At 41.5% G+C, this 19,349-nt stretch overlaps 1 protein-coding gene across 1 annotated transcript in view; it reads right to left on the bottom strand.

Annotated features, from left to right (window-relative positions):
• Positions 1-19,349, bottom strand: part of mtd (mustard) — a 1,060,402-nt gene that overhangs the window by 13,808 nt on the left and 1,027,245 nt on the right. Inside the window, exon 21 of the mRNA XM_067104583.1 lies at positions 11,028-11,197. Within this exon, the coding sequence (XP_066960684.1) occupies positions 11,028-11,197 (170 nt within the window). The remainder of the gene's footprint in view (positions 1-11,027; positions 11,198-19,349) is intronic.

The raw sequence follows: 19,349 nt of genomic DNA, 5'->3' as shown, positions 1-19,349 counted from the left end.
TATTTTAAGTAGTTTAACCTGACTACTGAGCTAGTTTATTTAGACCTTGCAAGGCTAGCCCAAAGGATTTGTCTTTACTAATGATAAGGGTTAGATTTTATTAAATTACAGCTAATTAAAAATCTTGTACTGTGTTGTAATTGGGTAGCTGAAAATGATTATGATTGACAAAATTTCTTCAATCAATTTGTTTAACAAATTCGACATTTGTTGTCCATTATATTTTTGACATCCACACAAAAAGCATTTAATTACAGCATTGTTACACTAAAATCTCTACATACTGGGATTGGATCATGTGGGCTACAGTATTCATTAAACAATTCTTGATTATACAATCATACCTTGAGTAACGGATGTCTTGCTAATGGAAAATTTGGTTAAAGGATGTTTTGTCCAAGGAAAAATCCGTTTCCTTTCATGGATGTTTGTTCAGTTAAAGGATGGATAGAGACAACCTGTTTGACCCACCAGAACATGTATGGGATAGCATCATGTATGTGTGGTTCCCAGCTAAAACAAAGGGAAGAGTTCTATCTATGAATTTGTCTTGCTCAGTGCAAATCTCTGCTAAACTGAGTTTTTTTCCATATTACATATTGAAGTGCTAAGCGCACTAATTATGCAAATCATCAGGGCTCCCAAGAAAGCAAGAGATGCCAGCAAGGATGGTCCTGTTGTTGAGGATACTGTGTCTCTGGGCAAGTTCATGGACTTGGAGGTCAGTGATGATGATGTGCAGGAGTTGGTGGAAGAGCACAAAGCAGAGGTCACCACAGAAACTTCAGAGGAAACAGCAACAGACAACAGCTACGGAATTGTCGTCAGAGGATGAGGACAGAAATGAGGATGTCCCTAGTTCTTTAATAAAGGAAATATCTGCAAAATGGAGGGAACTGAAAGTTTCCTAAAAAAAAAAAAAAATACCGACCTGACAAAGCTGTAATAAACTTATAATGTAAATCTGCTGAATAACAATGCTCTCTCTCACTTTAAGAACATTTTACAGTGCAGGCAAAATACAAACATCACTGGACAAGTTTTGTGTGAGAAAGAAACAAAGTGAGAGCCAAGAAAAAAGCAGCAGAAAGAGACAGAAAAGAGAAATAACACCAAAAGCATACCAATTCCCACTCGTCCATCATCTCTCCAAACCCCAGAAGCACACCACCTTCCACATGGCCATCAACTCTCTAAATTACAGATTAGGTGAGAACAAATTTGAATGGTTCATCTATTTACTTTAAAATTTCTGCAGTTAAGCTTGCTAAATTAGAGTTAAATGCTTTTACTTGTATTTTTAGAGGTTTGGAATGGATTACAGTAATCCCATTCACATTAATTCTTATGGGAAAAATTAGCTTGGTATAAGGGCAATTTGGTTAAACGGCAGCCTTCTGGAGTGGATTAATCTGTTAACTGAGGTATGACAGTAATTTAGAGATGTTATGCACTCATTAGTAGGAATATCTACATGAAAGTAATTGCAATATTAGCTGCTTTAACAGCTCTTCATTTCCTTTAATGCCAAGGTGGCCAAGAATCCAACATATTTCTACACTTTTATAATCACCATATAGTTTGTGAAGTGAAAATTTAATTTATTGTGGAAAGGTATTTTTTGAATTATAATGCTGAAAGGTTTCTATAGCACTTATAGAGTCAACCTGTTATTTTTTCACTTCACATTTTTTATAGAACATAACTGCAGTGGTATTTTCTGTGGAGAATTACAAACCCACTGATGAAGCCAATGTGATATGTTCAGCACATCTCATGTTTGATGCCTGTACAGCAAAATTGTCCAAGTAAATGTTTTTATTTCAACCTGAAGTTGACTAGACATCATTTACTACCATTATAGAGGGTACTACTAAGAACATTTCCCCATGGAGCTCAATTTACAAATTAGGAGGTCTCTGAATAAACATAATGTTTGTACCCTGAGGTATGGTCTATTGGGAAGTTTAAGAAAACTGGGGAGTGACCTTGTGTATAGCTATAATTTGTCAATAATAAAATCCTCTATGGTTGTGATCATCCAGATGGGAAAGTGAATCTATAATAGCTCCTTTGTTCTGTTATCTAAACTGGGTAGGCATTAGTGTTATTTTAAAATATATGCCAAGAGAGTTGCACATTCACCATTTTCTCTATAGGTCTTTTCCTCGTTTGGATATGGAAAGAATTATCGCATTACACCATTCTTCGGGGAACAAAATTCTGAGCCACAAATGATTACAAAATTGCAAGACCTAGCTAATAACATTAGATGTTTGATAATTTCGAAATTTGCAAGACCTGGCTAATAATATTAGAGGTTTGATAATTTGGAAATAAATGTTATCTCTAACAGGAGCAAGTATTTTAGAATTTGAATGGGCACAATCTATTTCTTCCATACTAAATTTTGATTGTTAGTTAGTTAGTTATAAATTTGTTTAACCAGACCTCTGAACTCTTTTAGGGTTCTTCTCGGGCTGGGAAAAGAAGGGGGGAAAGAGTATTAAAATATATATATCTTATAACTTTTCAATATTTAGTGTGTATAGTTCAGCTATACAGTAAACCCCCATGTTTGCGGGGATGAGTACCACACTACCCCCACAAATAGCTAAAATCCACGAATACTTAAAACCCCTGTAAAAACACTCAGAACTGCCTGTTTTGATAGTTCAAACACAAAAAACCCTCTAAAAATACTTATACGCGAGTATTTTAATAGTTTTATCACAAAATTCAAATGAAGAAATTCATCTTGTGTGCAACTGGTATATTTCCAGTCAGTTTTATACATCATCATCATGATGTAAAAATATGCTCTGTTGTGTCTATCTCTACTTTCATGAAGTTTGCAAAGGAAGAACACAAAAAATCTGAAGCCTGCTTGGAAAGGACCTCAGTTGCAGTTAAAGGAAGGTGTGCCTGCATAACGGGGTCTTGGATATGACAGAGCCTAAGTGGATATGAAAGAACCAGAAGCTGGCTGACTGTGCTTCATGGCTGAAACCAACTCCTTTGCCACCTACCCCTCTCTATATTGAAAATGTTGCAGACCCAAGCCATTGCTTCTAAAATAAGCCTTGTCCCACAGGGCCATGGCTGCTTCAGGTTCACCCTCATCCAGCTGTTTAACGAAAACCATGGACAATGGCTTTTGTCAAGACTCATATGAACCTTTATTTTCAAGTCCTGTGGTCACAACTGCTTACCATATTGAGCTATTATTGTTTGTGATCCTTCAGGTTAGAAGCACAACACCTGAAGTGGTTGCTGGCTTGGTAATGGTCCTAAACAACTTTCCAAGTCATGGGTGGAACATCTGCTGAGTACCTACTTTGCACCAATACAAAATCCTTTTCAGTGACTGGCTGTGATTCTATGCCAATATCATGACTAAAGACACCTTGACCAAGTGACTAGTCCCAGCACAGCTTGCAGATGCAGCCACAAACACTGATATGCATTAGATGTAAGGCTATCTCTGGCAAACCTGGGCAAGTTTAATGAAGCATCCAACAGGAAAGCACAGTACAAAATGTGAACAAATACTTAATGATAGGAAAAGCTACCACCCTTCTTACACAACAACAAAAATTAAACTTGTATATAAAAATAAAATGCCTACTAAAGTTAACTAACATGAACAGGAAACGAACTAACTTCAAAACTGTCAACTAGTTAACCAAAAGTGGCCTAATCATCTTTAAGTACTAAATCTAATTTAGTGATGCTGAGAACTGTCAATATACCAAATACTCCACAATAACTGTTATGACGGCACGGGAACTATTTGCCAACACTTCACAAAAAGCTTTGTTCCTAGAAAACAGAAGGCAACAAGAAAAGGAAACCAGCTGCAGTAAGGCTCAGTATACAAATTCTGTTCTGATGTTCCCAGGTCTGCATAACACATTAACCATTTGTGTCTGGTCCTGGTCAAGTGAACCTTGAGAATAGCTTTGGGGGTTCGATCCAGAATGGTTCAGGTGAGAATTTATATTTTCCACCATGCAGTTGAGCAAATTGTGCAGAAAAACTTCCAAACTCTTATAACAACAAACACCTCAGCTTAGGGTGACTTGAGACTTCATGGGGCAATGTACTACATCTCCCCACCCCAGGACACCTTGCATATATTTTCTCACAAATACACATAAGGATTGATGCTGGTTTTAGTTCCTGTTATTTATGATAGAATGTCAGCTGTAATTGTAATTATGCAAAGTACAAAAAAAACATTAGAAAGGACATGCATAACTCACAAAAAGGTACATCTACCCATCCCAGTACATACTGTACATCTCGTAAATATTTTACCATAAATATATTCAGGGACTGTTGCTGATTTTAGTTCATATCTCTTATGGTAATAAGTGAGCTTTAATTGTAATTTATCAAAAAAATTATTAGAAATTATGATATACAAGAGAATTGTACAAGAGTAATGGAAAAGAGGCCCTGCACACGGTTGGAAATGTTCACTATCAACTTCCTGTGGAAGGTACAGAAAATTTTTCTGAATTTTTTCCTTATACCATATGCATTTCCATATCATCCTCTTTCCATTCATTTTTTTTTTTATAAAGTGGCTGACCTCAAAGTTTGCCCAGTCTCAGGGTGTTCTTAATGTACATTTTAGCCCGGCCCATAAGGGTATCCGAGGCTCCAGGTGTCATACATGTCAAGCTGCCAGAGCCCTTTTTCTATCTCTTAGACATAAGTGTGCGTGTAATTTCAAAATCACACGGCACAAATATGCAGGAAATGAGAAAAACTCAAGGAAGAGGAATGTGGAGTCTTGGTGTACAGTAATACAAAAACAGCTGTTGTAATACTCAAGCAGCTACGATGAACACCAACAGGGGAATTAAAAAATTATTATAAGCCAACATGTACCATATATGGGAATTGCTAATTTATTTTATCCATGTTTATATATTTTTCATGCTAAGAAATAAAAACTGTTTTGGCATTAATGACCCTTGTAATTATGACACCAGATGACATGTCAACCAATCACTTCTTAGTACTGTAAAGTTTAATAATAGGCTCTGGGAAAGGCACTGATTTACATTTTGTGCATTAAATTTAGTCAAAGTACTGTAGTTCTCTTCATCCATCCAACCTGTGGTTTGGCAAATTACTGAATGCATCATTGAGCAAGACGAGTAAAGCAATTCTTGTGACAAGTAAAGTACACTTCCCTAGATATCCCATTCTTAGGAGAGGGCGTTCTCCCCACACAGGTATGCCAGGAAGTCTGCTACTTCCCTCACAGTAGTCTTGAGTGGATTGTAGTCCCTCTCATAGCACCAATAACAGAAGAAAGTCCATTTTCCTTGGTAAACCCTGGCAGATGAGGGCCTGAGGGTTTCAGCAATGACCTCCGCAGACCATTGAAAATCCTTCCTTTTCCACTGAGCTCCTTGATAGTCTCCAATCATGAAGCTGGAGGTAGCCTACTGGTTGATGGTACCTCACATTGTGCTCCTGAAGCAGAAGGTCAGGGCCCTCAGGAACCTCTCTTTGCACATTTACTAGGAAGTGGAGGATGTCTGCTTGAGGCCACTGGGGTGCCATCAATGTCATTCTCGGCCCCTGAGAATTCCTCGCTGGGTGAGCGGGTTCCGTTCTCAGCTACCACTCTGTTGGTCGCGAGTTCAAATCTCCGACCGGCCAGTGAAGAACAAGAGGAATTTGTTTCTGGTGATAGAAATTCATTTCTCGCTATAATGTGGTTCGGATTCCACAATAAGCTCTCGGTCCCGTTGCTAGGTAACCAATTGGTTCTCTAGCCACGTTAAATAAATCTAATCCTTTGGGCCAGCCCTAGAAGAGCTGTTAATCAACTCAGTGGTCTGGTTAAACTAAGATATACTTAAACTTTTTTTTTGGCCCCTGAGACACAAAGAACCTATTTATCACCTTCCTCAATTAAATGAAGGGAGGGAAGGCATACTTGTCCATGTAGTTCCATGGTTGTTGGAAGGCATCCTGCATTGCTGCCCTTTGGTTGGGAACTGGAAAACAGTACAAGGGGGCTTGGCATTCCTTGCTGTGGCAGAAAGATCAATCATTGGTCCCTGCCACAATCCCATCAACCTGTTGGCTACTGCCTGATTTAGGGACCACTTAGTGCCTACTACCTGATCCAATTTGCTTGGTTGGTTGACTGGGATGTACATGGCAGTCAGGTCCATTCCCTGGGACTCCGACCAGTTGTGCATTTCTACTGTCAGATTGTTCAGCTCCAAGGTGATAGTACCCTCTTGCTTGTTCATGTAGGTTACCATTGTGCTGTCGCTCATAGCGACTGCTGACTTTTCCACCTGTTGCTCCTGAAAGTGCTGGAATGACCGCCAGATTGCTTGTATCTCCAACAGGTTGATATGCTCCGTCCTCTCCACAGAGCCCCACGCCCCTGAAACGCAAACACCATTCAGATGTGCGTCCCACCCTCTTTAAGATGCATTTGAGATTATCAGCATCTCCTGGGGTGTTCAGCTGAGTGGAAAATCCTGCAGGTGGTTTGTCAGGTCTTACCACCATCTCAGGTCCTCTCTGACCCTCTCTGTTGACTTGATCAACTACAACAGGGGTTTGCCCAGTTTCTTCCAGGGTGTCTTCAGTTGCCACTGGAGGAATCTGATGTGTGCTCTCCCCCGAGGAATCAACTTCTCCAGGGAGACCAAGTGTCTGAATAGGACCTGCCACTGCTTTTCTGGTTGTTGGATTAATGTGAGGAATGGCTCAGAGACCCTCAGATGGTTGGTAATCTTCTCATTTGGTGGATATACCTTCCTTGTCATGGTGCCTATCTGCATCCCCAGGTACTTGATCATCTACTTTAGGGAGAGATCTGAACTGGGGAGATTCATGATCACCTCCAGGTCTTTGCACAGTGCCAGGATCTCGTTCCTGTGTGGTTCCACCTTGTCAACTGAGGATGTCAGGATCAACCAGTCTTCCAGGTACTGTTGAAGTCTGATCCTTCGCATGTGCCCTAGCCAACACCAGTTGGAAGACTCAGGTGAAGACTGGAGGGGCCATTGCCAGTCTGAAGCAGAGAGCCTGAACTGGTAGACTATTCCCTGGGAAACGAACCTGAGGCACTTCCTGGAAGCCTTGTGGATGAGAATGTGCAGGTATGCATCCTGCAGGTTTATCAGCACCATGCAGTTACGCTCCCTCATTGATGCCCAGATCAACTGGGGCATCTTCTTGATAAGGGCATCTGCTGCAAGTAGAGGTTTAGTGTCAACAGGTCTATCACCAGGCACCAACCCCGCCCCCGGTGCCTTCTCCACCCGGAAGAGACAGCTGTAGAACCCTGGGAGATTTTTCACCATCTACTATCTCCAATGCTTGCTTCAGGGGAGCATGGGCACATCAATGTGTGGGGCAGAGGTTTTGATGGGCAGTCTACATCCCTACCTGAGTATTAGGACTGTCCACTCCTATGCCATATATTGCTGCCAAGTCCTCCCTTTGTCTGCTCGCTACCTCCCCCACCAACCTGTGGTAGCTTGGAGGGAAGGGGATATTGATGTCTCACCTGGAGCCACCCCACTTCCTGGTCCTGTTCCTTTAATGGCTGTGGGAGGCATGAAGCAATTCACTGAGGTTGTTTTGTCCCTTGTTCTGTGGGCCTGCTTTGCCCTGATGTTGGAATCATGGTTGTGGAGGGGGACGTCTACTAGATGAGGTGGGTCTGTTCTGTAAGGGGAGGAGCCTGCCTGCTGATCCCAGGAACCTGGTGCTGGTTTCGAGAATGATGCCTACAAGAAGAGGATGTCCCTAGAGTCCTCCCTCTTGATCTCAGTCGCTTGACATACTAAGTCTGGCAGGAAATAGTAGGGTGAGAGTAGGGGGGCTGTTTCTGTGCCACCACTAGGAAGGACTCCCTCCTTTTAAAAAAGGATGACATTAGCCCATGCATGTCTTACCTGCCTGACAGTGTGTGAGAGGGCCCTCCCTGAAGGACAGACTGTAGGTACTTCCTGACAACAGACCACTTCACCAGTGGGACAACATTCTTCATCTCCTCTATCCACACTCCTTGGAATCTGTCCAGCCAAGAAGTAGCTCAGAGGGCCCTTGCTAGCATGAGCTTGAGGTTCCCCTTCTCAAAACTGTTGGGGCAGGTGCCCTGTTGCTGGACACACTCTAAAGAAGTATTGTTTGCCAACCTGCAGATGTTGGGGGTCCAACGACCTCGGGATGACAGAGGTGTTGGAGGGGGTAGGAGCTTATCTGACCTGGACACCACTAAGCTCCTCTCTGATTCCACTACCAGTGTGCTCACCTCCCTCATCAAGCCATGGATCATGGGAGACAAGGAAGTCACACCAACTGTTGCACCTCTAAGGATTTTCTGTTGCCAATTCCAGGTACAAGAGTAAGGTGGTATCTTCTAGCTCCACCTTCAGTGGTTCTGCCAGGCCTAGGTGCTGCCTGATCTGCATGACAAACTTCACAAAGCCTTTCTCCTCCTCTGGAACCTCCAGCTGTGAAGGATCTTCAGTCCTCTGTCTCTCCTGACTGTCCCTTGTTGCCTCTGCTTTGTCCTTCCTCCCAAAGGCGGTAGCCAAACTACTCGTCGAGGAGGCCCAAGGAGCTGCACTGCCATAACTCCCGCTGTTGTAGCCTCTCTCCTTGCTCTGGCCTGCGAGGTTCTTTTCTGGCAGGATCTCCTTCTGAGTAATCTGGTCCCATCTGTTGCTGCTCTGCTTCAGGGAGTGGCAATTGGAGGAGCGAGGAATGAAACAGAGGAAGACCCTATGCATCCTGTTCGATCTGCTCTAGGACCAAAATGGGGGTCTCCTGCTGCTGGAATGTCTAGTGAAGTTGCTGCCCCTTCACTGATAGCAGGGTGACAAGACAATGACTGCCAGTTCTAGATCCACTCCGCCTCTCCGGGTTACTCTCTTGTGCTGTCCTGCTGCTGCTGTGGGGCAAACCATTCCTGCTGCTCATTCTAGATGCTGATTGGTCTCTCTGACATCAAGATAAATTTAGGCATGATGCCGATGAAACCATTGAAGAAGCAACTGAGGGGTAAGTTTGCTCACTCTTCTGTCTCTTGGCAATTGTGACCTCTCCAACTTCTGGTACTTCACTGGTGGGGAAGAAGGGCCTGCAGACTCCACCCTTGACCTTGTCTTGGATGCTGCTTTGTCATGTCTGTTGGGTTTTTAGGAAGATAATGGTGGATGCAATGACTGCGAGGGTCCTTTGTCCTCCTTGGATTCCATGTGGTGGAAGACAATGATGGGAGCCCTCTGAAGGTCACCTACTGCCATCTGCTGAAGGGGCTGGCCACCTTTACCCAGAAATCCATCACCTTCTTCAGGATATCCTCCGTATTAGGGCCTCCCTTTGATGCTGTTGCTGAAGGAGGGGCTGATGAACCTGAGGGAGGTATCACTGGGGAAGGTGGTCTTGGCAAGGGCAGGAATACTGGAGGGCTTGAAGATGGGCTAAGAGTTGGTTCCCTACAGGAACTGCCCTTCTTACTGCATCTCTTCTTAGAGAAACCACTGGGGTGATTGCCATCCCACATTTATCACTCATGGCCTCTCTTGTACACAATCATCCCTGACACAGAATGCAGGTCTACTGCAATTGGAGACATAAATTTACTACAGAGCTTGCCCTAGCTCACACAGTGATGGAAATCAGGTCTCCCATAGTAGCCATTAAAAACACACAGAAGGGGTCAGTGATACACACACACATGGATGTTACATGAGCACTAGGTCATACAAAGGAGGTTGCCCAACTGGCTGGGTCACACAAAGGACAAAACACCAATATGCCTCCTTTCAGCACAAGGAGCTATACACTGCACTGGGATAACACACTGGGCTACTGGAGGCAGACTAGGCACTGGAAGGGCAATGTCCCTGCAACGTATAAAACCAAGGGCATCAACGCATGACAAGCACAATAGTAAATCTCAACTAACATGACAACTCAGTGACGAACCGCATGCTAAGACGGCTGATAAAATGGAAGAGCTAACCTAAACCCAGCTCTAGTCTACCTGATAGGCTTTAGTTTTTATAGTTAAGTCGGTGATAGCCGCAGAGCACCTTGTGCTGAGTACTCCATTTATAAAAGCGTAGGTTCATATTCCCATCAGAACAAACATCCATTTTGAAACCATCAGAAGAACTGCCCTAATGTCCAACTTGATCTTACTGTGAAAGAGTAGCATTATCATAACTAGAGAAGTGTATAGGTAAGCCAAGCCTGTGTCCTGCCACTAAAGTCCTATTAAAAATTACACCTATGTACACAGCCTACCACAATCAATCCACAGACAGTTAGTCCAATTTCATAGCAAACCATGTTTAAACATACTATGAGTCTTCATTCCAACAAATGGTACCTTTCACCACTGAAATCTTTGAGGCAAAGATGAAGCATATCTGAACTACCACTGGACGGAAAGCAATTAAAGAACTCATGCTGCAAAGCAATAATCCCTATTTCAGGGAATGTCTGGGATTGTGTGTCCCACCTGAGGATGTTTAATTATTTAGGTTAAGGCTTTTAAGATACTGTATTCCTTAGTGACATGCATCCAAGTACCTTAAACAATTTACAGACAGGGTATTTGTAGGTGATTTTTGGAAAGTTCTGTTGATGGTATGTAGAGGACTGGTTAGTTGTCTTGCCAAGGCATCTCATGGGATGTCCTGCTGACAACTTGGCTACTTTTATTTTTTATACCTATGATACATATTTCACAGAAAACTAGTTTCCAGAAAGAGTATCTGGATTCAAATGTTCTCTACTGGAAGCTGGTTGATGGGATGGACAGTTTTAAAAGAGATGAGTAAACAGTTACATGTAACACAATTACTTTGAAATGAAAGCACATAAGCCATTAACTGTTTAGTGAATGAAAGTTGCTGTATTATGTTTACTGCATTACTTGAGCCAAATATGCATTAATTATACACTACTAGACCAAGCCACTATTAAAAGAAAAGTATTAACAATAAAAAAAAACTTACTCTCCACCGCCAATATACAAGGACTCGTTGTTGCCTTTCACAAAAAAGGTGTTTTCACCTGTCCAAGGAAACACCTGGAATTCAGGATGGAAAGAAAAGAGAAAACTTTCTCCTGTTCCATAGAACAATTCACTAACGTGCAAAGAGCAAGATACAAGGGCTCCAAATACCTGGAAAGAAATGAAAATAATTAAATGTATAATATAAACAACCATAACCTGAAACTTTAAGATTGTAAAAAGTACATTGTATAAAAAAGTAATACATTTTATGCAACAAGTACTACACCAAATCCTCCCCTACCAAATTCAAATATTTTGAGCACATTGTAAATTAATCACAACACTATAATGGAAGAGAAGTAGTAATCCTCTGCTTTGGTGCTACAGCAATTGGAAACAGAACATTATTCATGTTTCTGTGTTTATATCACACATGACAAATACATACTTAGTATCTAAGGAATGCACATAGTATCTAAGGAATGCACATAAAAATATATTAAATTTCCAAAAACAATTTGAACACATCCAGGAACCAGTCATGAGTGTTTACAGTACAGCTGTAGGCACATGGTAGGAAAGTATTTAGTGTGTAGCATTATAATAATAATTATTATATATGTTCCTTTCTCAAACTCAATGAGCTTGTTACTTAAATGGGTGACTTATGCAAAAATATGCCGTGGAGGGGGATAAGAAATTTTTATTTTTAATTCTATTTCAAAACTCACAGGCACCTTTACTCAGTACAGATACCCAAATGCTCAACCTACTGTCTTGGTCATTTCAAACCCGCTTTTGCATTTACAAAATAGTTTATGTTTTATATATAAGAAAATCTGCTTAATTAATTTTTGTCAGATTTTCCGTCTTTAGATATGAAGTAAGTTCTAGCCCCCTCATTTTGTGCACTTTCTACCAGAACTCTAGGTCCTCACCTACAGAATGCCCTCATTCCATCATTTTCTTGGACTTCTTACTGGTTTTTGTCCTGCTACTAGCCTGTTATTAGCTATCTATTCCTCATCCTTTCTTACAACATGCAAACAATCACAATTTTTGAGACACTATTTTCCAGCTGCTGAGCAACACATCTTGTAGCAACTTTGCAATATGATTTACCTACTAAACACCAGTCATGAACCTTAGTCATACCTCTTCAGTATCTCCATTTTCTTTATAAGTGCCCATAAACACAAACATAAACTTTACCCACTCTAGCAATCGCGCTCTGCTCTACACAAGCTGATGCTTTTGTTTTCTGTAAAAGAAAACTATTGAGATGGCTTTGTCTGTCCGTCTACACTTTGCGTCCGCCCTCAGAACTTAAAAACTACTGAGGCTAGAGGACTGCAAATTGGTATGCTGATCATCCACCTTCCTATCATTAAATTTACCAAATTGCAGCCCTCTAGCCTCAGTAATTTTATTTTATTTAAGGTTAAAGTTAGCCATTATCATGCATCTGGCAATGCTACAGGACTGGCCACCACCGGCCATGCCTGAGTTTAATGGGCCACGGCTCATACGGCATTATCGCGATCACCGAAAGATTTTCAGTGGCCTTGGCATTATACACTACAAAAAACTTGATTGCACCAAAGAAACTTCGGAGCATTTTTTACTTGTTTTTTCCTTACAGCCACCTTAATACCTGCTTCACATTTCAGTGTCTCCAGGGTAAAAGAAATGGCTAACTTTTCTTAGGCTTGTCCTTCCACCACAATTTTCTGTGGTCTTCTCACTTCCTTATTTGTTGTTAACCACATTGAGTTAATTATTTTATACTCCTGACCACACCTGACAGTATCAAATGTTAATTATCATTACTGTATCCTGTAATTCAAGTGCACCTATTCGAACTCAGACATTCCATGTGTCACTTCCACGATGCGGTGAACCTCATTTATGAAAAACCACACCATCGCATCATGAAATACTCCTTACTTTATTCATATTTTCCTATTTTTTTTTTACAATATTTAGGGAGATGTGTACTGTATTATGATTTTATTTTTGGGGGTAATATAACGTTTCCTTTTGATAATCAGCAGAACTTATTTTCGCTCTGTAAAACAACCATTGCTAAATTAATGAAGATGAAAAGAACCACAGATTAACCAACTTTCCGAAACCATTGCCAACCATTCAGCTTCAAGGAATGGTCGTCACATAAGCAGTGGGCGGGCCTTAGCTGCAAAAAGCCGTGGCTTTTGCTATACAGTAGTAATGATGTGTGAAGAGTGATCAGTATTTTTGGGGGTTACACTAAATATCAGGATGTCAACAGCATTCATAAACTGAAACTTGCTAGAGAAGCCACTTTTATCGAATACATGGGAAAAACAATTTACAGTTGTTTTTCTTTAATTATATTTGAAAGAATCTATTGACTCATCTTTTGATGTTGTTCTTTCATTATATTCAAAAGCTTTCATTGAAGCTTTAATCTATTGACTCATCTTTTGATGTTGTTCTTTCATTATATTCAAAAGCTTTTATTGAAGCTTTAATCTATTGACTCATCTTTTGATGTTGTTCTTTCATTATAATCAAAAGCTTTTATTGAAGCTTTATTAGTTAGTTTTTTTAAAATACAGTAAACCCCCCTATTCGCAGTCTCACGATTCGCAGACTCACCTATTCGCTGATTTCTCTATGGAGCATATATACGTATTATTTGCTGAAAATCCGCCCATTCACGGTATTTTTCACTGAGAAATATTCACTAATTACTGTATTTTCATCTCATTTTCAAGACTAAATGCACTTTTTGTGATGTAACTATTAAAATGCTCAGGTAGTGCATGAATTACGATAGTTCACCTTACAATACTGTAATTCGATTTGCAATGGGTAAGCCAATTAATACCGATACGACAATATTTATAAAATATTTTTAAATTTCCTCTTGTAGCGCAGGCAGCAGCGCATAATCAGGCAGTGCGAGAGACCAAATTACAATAGACCAACTTCTTTTCTCCAACTCTTTATCCCACCTTCTAGTTAAAAAAGTAACAGAGAATGATAAAAGCATTGTTAGTAACATTATACTCTTGCGTAAATGCATACAGCCATAAACAACCGACCGAGAAACTGTTGTTTTGTTTATTACCGATCAGATAACAGCCCTTTTGCTTGTATTTCAACCATTGTACGGTAAAACACAATTACTGTAGGTTATTGTACAAATGATGTTAAGTGGAATAGGGCCGATATATTTTTACATTATACCCTTATTTGGTATGGATAAAAGATCGGTAAGGAAATATACTACTAAATTTATGCTGCAAGTTGTAGCTGAAGCTGAGAAAACAATGTTCAAGCCGCTATTGACTATAAATTAACGTGCATCGGCAACATGGATGAAAGCTGACTGTAATTAAAATTTGAGAGAAAGTATTTTAATAAAACTACTGGGCATGAAAGAATATAATACTGCTATTTTTACGCCAATAAACGATAAATATGTAAAGCTCATATTACTGTATGATGAAATCAAGTGAAAATAGCAAACACAATCTTGATTTGTTTTACACAAAACAAACGCCCCCAAACGGCCAACGTCATTTATTAACGAAAAAAAAGCTAAGTTAATTTCACAACGAGACACATTTAAGTTATATTTCGACTTAAAAACACTTCGTACAGTATAACGAAAAATAACCTTGACCCATATAAATAAAGTATCTAGAGATTCATTTACGCTAATTAGAAGCAGGAAAAGTGCTCTGAACTGAGTTAAAAACAGCGAAGCAAACACCGCGTAAATGATTTCCAAACCAAAACATTGATCGCCATGATTGCAATTTATAATACAAAAGCAATATAAGAATATATACAATATTATTGGATACACTGAATTAAGGCATAATACCTTAAAAGAGCCATGGAAAAGATGCATATTCGTTATGTTGATGTTTGTTTAATACGATATGTGAATAGAGTACAGTGTAATGTAGGCTAGGCTACCGTATATGTACACAATATACCATAGTGTAGGCTAAACTAATTCTTGTTTATTATTCAATTTCTCTTTGTACTGAATTATCATAAGTCACTCTGCATGAACCTCCAGAATTAGCTGATATTAATAATTACTATACTGTGTATGTACAGAGTATACTTATAGTGTAGGCTAGGCTACCATATACAGTATGTATACATGGTACCGAATACCCTAGTGTAGGCTAGGCTATATTCGAGATATGTTTTCCCCAACCGTGAGTAGGATAATACCTGTATAAGCATTTTTAGTTTTTTTATTGTGTTTGAAATATCAAAATAGGACAATCAAAATAGGAAGTTCTAAGTGTTTTTGGAAGGGTTCTAAGTATTCACAGGTTCTACCTATTCGTGGGGGGGTGTGGTACACATCCCCTTCGAATGTGGGGGGTTTACTGTATATGAAACATTTTAATGTTATGCTTCATTTCGACTCTTACTATCAGTATTATCTACCAACTATTACTGATGTTGATCATGTATGGGAATGCTGTACATTATTTTTGTTTTACTGTTTTTCCTCATTATGAAGAGTATAAACATTTTTCCCTCAAGGAATGAAAAACACATTATTGATTGTGAAAATCTAATACCACAAATACTTATTAATAAAAATCCTACTACATATTATAGGATACCCTGCTTTTCACAGATAAGGTAAAGGGTCAGTAGGCCTGGCCAAACATTTATAGGTTAATTTTCTAGAACGACCTGTCTTGTGTGAAATAGTCCATTAGCACAGTTTAGGTATAAATATTACTATATACCAGAGAAAAAGCTAACCATAATGCCCAGAGGTTCACGACCCTGGATCGAACACCTGATGGGTGTCGAAGGTATACACAAGGGGTGATGGTTACCACTACAGATCTTTGTCTATAGATTTCTCCAATCTCAAAACCCGAAAAGGGAGGAGCCCGTTCCAAACCTCATCCCCGTGCCTGTAACCACCACCCGGCGCCATCTTCATTTCTGTTGCACGCCTAGATACACCGTGTTTTCATAGTTTTGTTTTTGGTTTTTTTCTGCATTTCATCATGTCATCCCATCAGGAGTTCCACCATCTAAGTTGATACCATTTCCTTTTGGTTTTTTTATTACAGAGCATGATTTTGACTATTTTGCATATTATTTACCAGAGTAAATAGTTCCACGCGCCAGAGCGTGAGCTGTGTCTGCCTCTGCCATGCTCGATACTCAATCTAACATTTTATTGTAGAATGTTTCTGCTGGTTTTATCCAGGCTCCATTCCGTTTGGAGCCTTATTTGAAAATGGTACCATTTAGCTGGTAGGAGGTTGAGCCCGTATCATGACTGATCTAGGCTGGGGATGGAGGTACCCTCCCCCTTTCCCACCGATCTTAGTTTTCTCCCTTGCCCACCTTAGTTTCCTTCCTCCACCAGCGAATTGTAATTGCCTTCTCGATGGTGGTATTATTGTTTCATGATCATAACTGATGTGTACAAGAGGATGGATGACATATCTATTCTTGGATTAGTTTTATTATGATTCGTCAGAGGTGGCCATTTTGGGTATCCCCCTTCCATATAACGGATGTTGTTTGGACCTCTCTGTGAGTCATTTATGTATTTATAAATGTATATATTTTTAAACTACTCATCCAGATGGTTAGCACATATTAGTATTCTTAGCGTCAGAGTAATTTTATTTGATTAGGTATATTCTGCCTAGCCTACTCGGCCGAACCGTAGTCGGTTTGAAGGTTAGGCTAGCAGACAGGATCAAGCGCCTTTACACGCTGCTCAGATTACCTAGCTCACCTATTGAACGTTTGAGGTTTTGGAAGGAGATGTTAGAGTTTTGTGTGGAGTTCCTCGTTCTCTCTTGGCCCACTGGCCAGGCGTTAAACTGGAAGTGAGTTGAACTAGTGAAGGAGTTGCTCTTCCCATAGCCCACCTGACGGGCCGTTGGGTTTGGAGGTGAGTTAGGCTAGTGAGAGAGTTGCTCTTCACCCTTAGCCCACCCTGACCAGGCCATTGGGTTTTGGAGGTGAGGTTAGAATAGTGAAAGTCTCCTCTATTCATAGTCTACCCACCTGACCAGGCTGGCGGTTTGGAGGTGTAGCTGGAGTTTATCAGAGGTTCCTCCCCACTTGTAGCTCATTCTGGCCTTCTGACCAAGCCAAAAGTTTTGGTTGCTGGAAGGTAGGCTGGAATCGAAGGTTGCACAGGTTATTTCGTGTATATAGCCTAGTCCTTCTTTACCTGATCCAGTTAGTTTTGGCGAGTGACCTGGCGTCTGCCTGTGAGGAAACGATAAACTGCGTTAAAGCACCCGTGAGAGTTTCATTTGGCTTCCAGAGGTGCTACCACCCGACTGGTGCCGTTGCGAACTTCCGCCACTCTGCTACCTTTCCCTCATCGGGGCGGTGTTTAGTTTGCTACGCTTTCCACAGTTATAGCTGGGCGTCGAACACTGTCAGGGATGCAATCATGAGTTCACGTATGTTTAGTCTCCCCAGAGTTAGTCTGGATCTCTCGTTGTTGCTCGTCCATGTTACACTCCGGCGGGTATGGTTTTGGTTTATTTGGCGTTTTCCACTGTGGTTCCGCCCTGAGCGATTGAGAGATGGGCCATATCTTGAGCATCTTTCGCCACATTACGCCCGTTTCCATAATATGTGACATAACGCGAGATTTCAGTAACCAAATCACGGTAGAATACCATAGCGGCGGAGTATCATAGAGTACTTATTTTTAACATAATTAATAGTTAGCCATTCTGTAGCATAACCTATGTTTATTAGTCTTTTACTACCGGATTCAATTCCGGCGGGTTTTGCCTGATGACACGCATGTTTCATCACCCATAAATCTGTGTTAAGGTAGCTGTACACTTCGGACCTAACTCCGGCCGGGCCTTGCTGGCGTTACTCGTAACATATTCCACTTGCACATATGATCGTGTCGGAGCCGGTGCAGCGTTCTCCAACAGCCCTGTGGACGAGGTGTGCGAATGCATCCCGCTGCTGGTCACGGTCGGAGCCTGATGCGTTTTAGCACCGGACGGCTGTGAAGTCTGCTACGCTCTGCTTTATGAGTTAGTGGTGGATGAGTGATGGATTTTAAAGAGACTGCTAACCTTTAGTCTTTTTTTGACTTTGTAACATATAGACATATCTGGAAATTGGAGAATACTCTCAGTAAGTCCTGCTCTTTCTTACAGTCTGACCCGTCATCGTGACTCTTCGCTGTCAACCCTGAAGATCTGGGTGTGGTTGGGAGGAGCGTTCGTCCTGGCAATCCTTATGTCCTGTCGGAGGAGATTTTAATCTCCTGCCCGAACGGATCTCGCTGCAATGCACGGCAGAATTGGCCACCCCAATCATCAGGAAGGGGATCCGGCAGAGGCGCCCGGCCCTCCCAGAAGACAACCTGTGTGCGGAGGTGGCGGGAAGAGGTAGCGGCCTCCAGCACCACCTCGAGCCGATGGCGTGGATTTGGACCATCAGGTAGAAGGTAAGGTGATAAAGTGAGGCAGAGGAGGGTCTTGGTAGTTCCTTTTAGTTCTCCTTCTTCTTCTTCTTTTCAGGGTTTACCAAACCATTATCCTTGGGACAGATCTAGGTCTGTTATCCTCGAGGTGAAATCCTTAAAAAGAAGGACTTACCAAAGTCCTCTAGACCCCAAAGTCTAATCCGGCAGCTCCCTCAAAATTCGTCACTGGCTCTTAAATCAGTGGCGTCCTCAGAAATAGGCTTCTCCCCGTCAAGGAATTCGAGATCCAGGGTGTCTAGGCTGAACCTCCACAGCCCTAACTTTGACCCTGAGGCCTTAGCCGAACTTCTGATGCAGGGATTAGACTCCAGGGTTGAAGCTGAGATCACGGGACCTTTCTTCTCAGCTTGCTTCAAGCAGAGACCTCTGGTCAGTCAGTGCTGTCATTGGCACAAGGATGGGCCAAGGCTTGCTCCCGGTTATCCAATCCCGGAGCAGTACAGCACCTCCCATGTTGTTCTGGATGCCTCCAGACTGGCCCCCTTTGATAAGGGGAACCCGTGGCGGCTAGCTCTGCCGCCCCCTGCATAATGATACCTGACCATCGAGGGTTTTGGTTTTTCGGTGTCTAGAAGAACTGGGTTCTTAACTCACGCACGACCTAATGCCTCCTACCCAGGCTATGCCAGGCTAACAGAGGAAGCCTGGATTGAATCTGACAAGGTCCCGAAGGAAGCGGTTATCTTTCCCAGGGACCAAGCCCAGTCCGCCCTGATCTGGCGCTCACTGACTGGAGTGCGAAAATACCGCTTCTCCCTTTAAGCGGAGTTTTTGATGTTCGATGGGTAGCCTCCA

Source organism: Macrobrachium rosenbergii, chromosome 5 (assembly GCF_040412425.1).
Source record: "Macrobrachium rosenbergii isolate ZJJX-2024 chromosome 5, ASM4041242v1, whole genome shotgun sequence".
Lineage (NCBI taxonomy): Eukaryota > Metazoa > Arthropoda > Malacostraca > Decapoda > Palaemonidae > Macrobrachium > Macrobrachium rosenbergii.
Note: the sequence above shows the minus strand (reverse complement) of the source record. Positions and strands in the feature narration are given on the sequence as shown.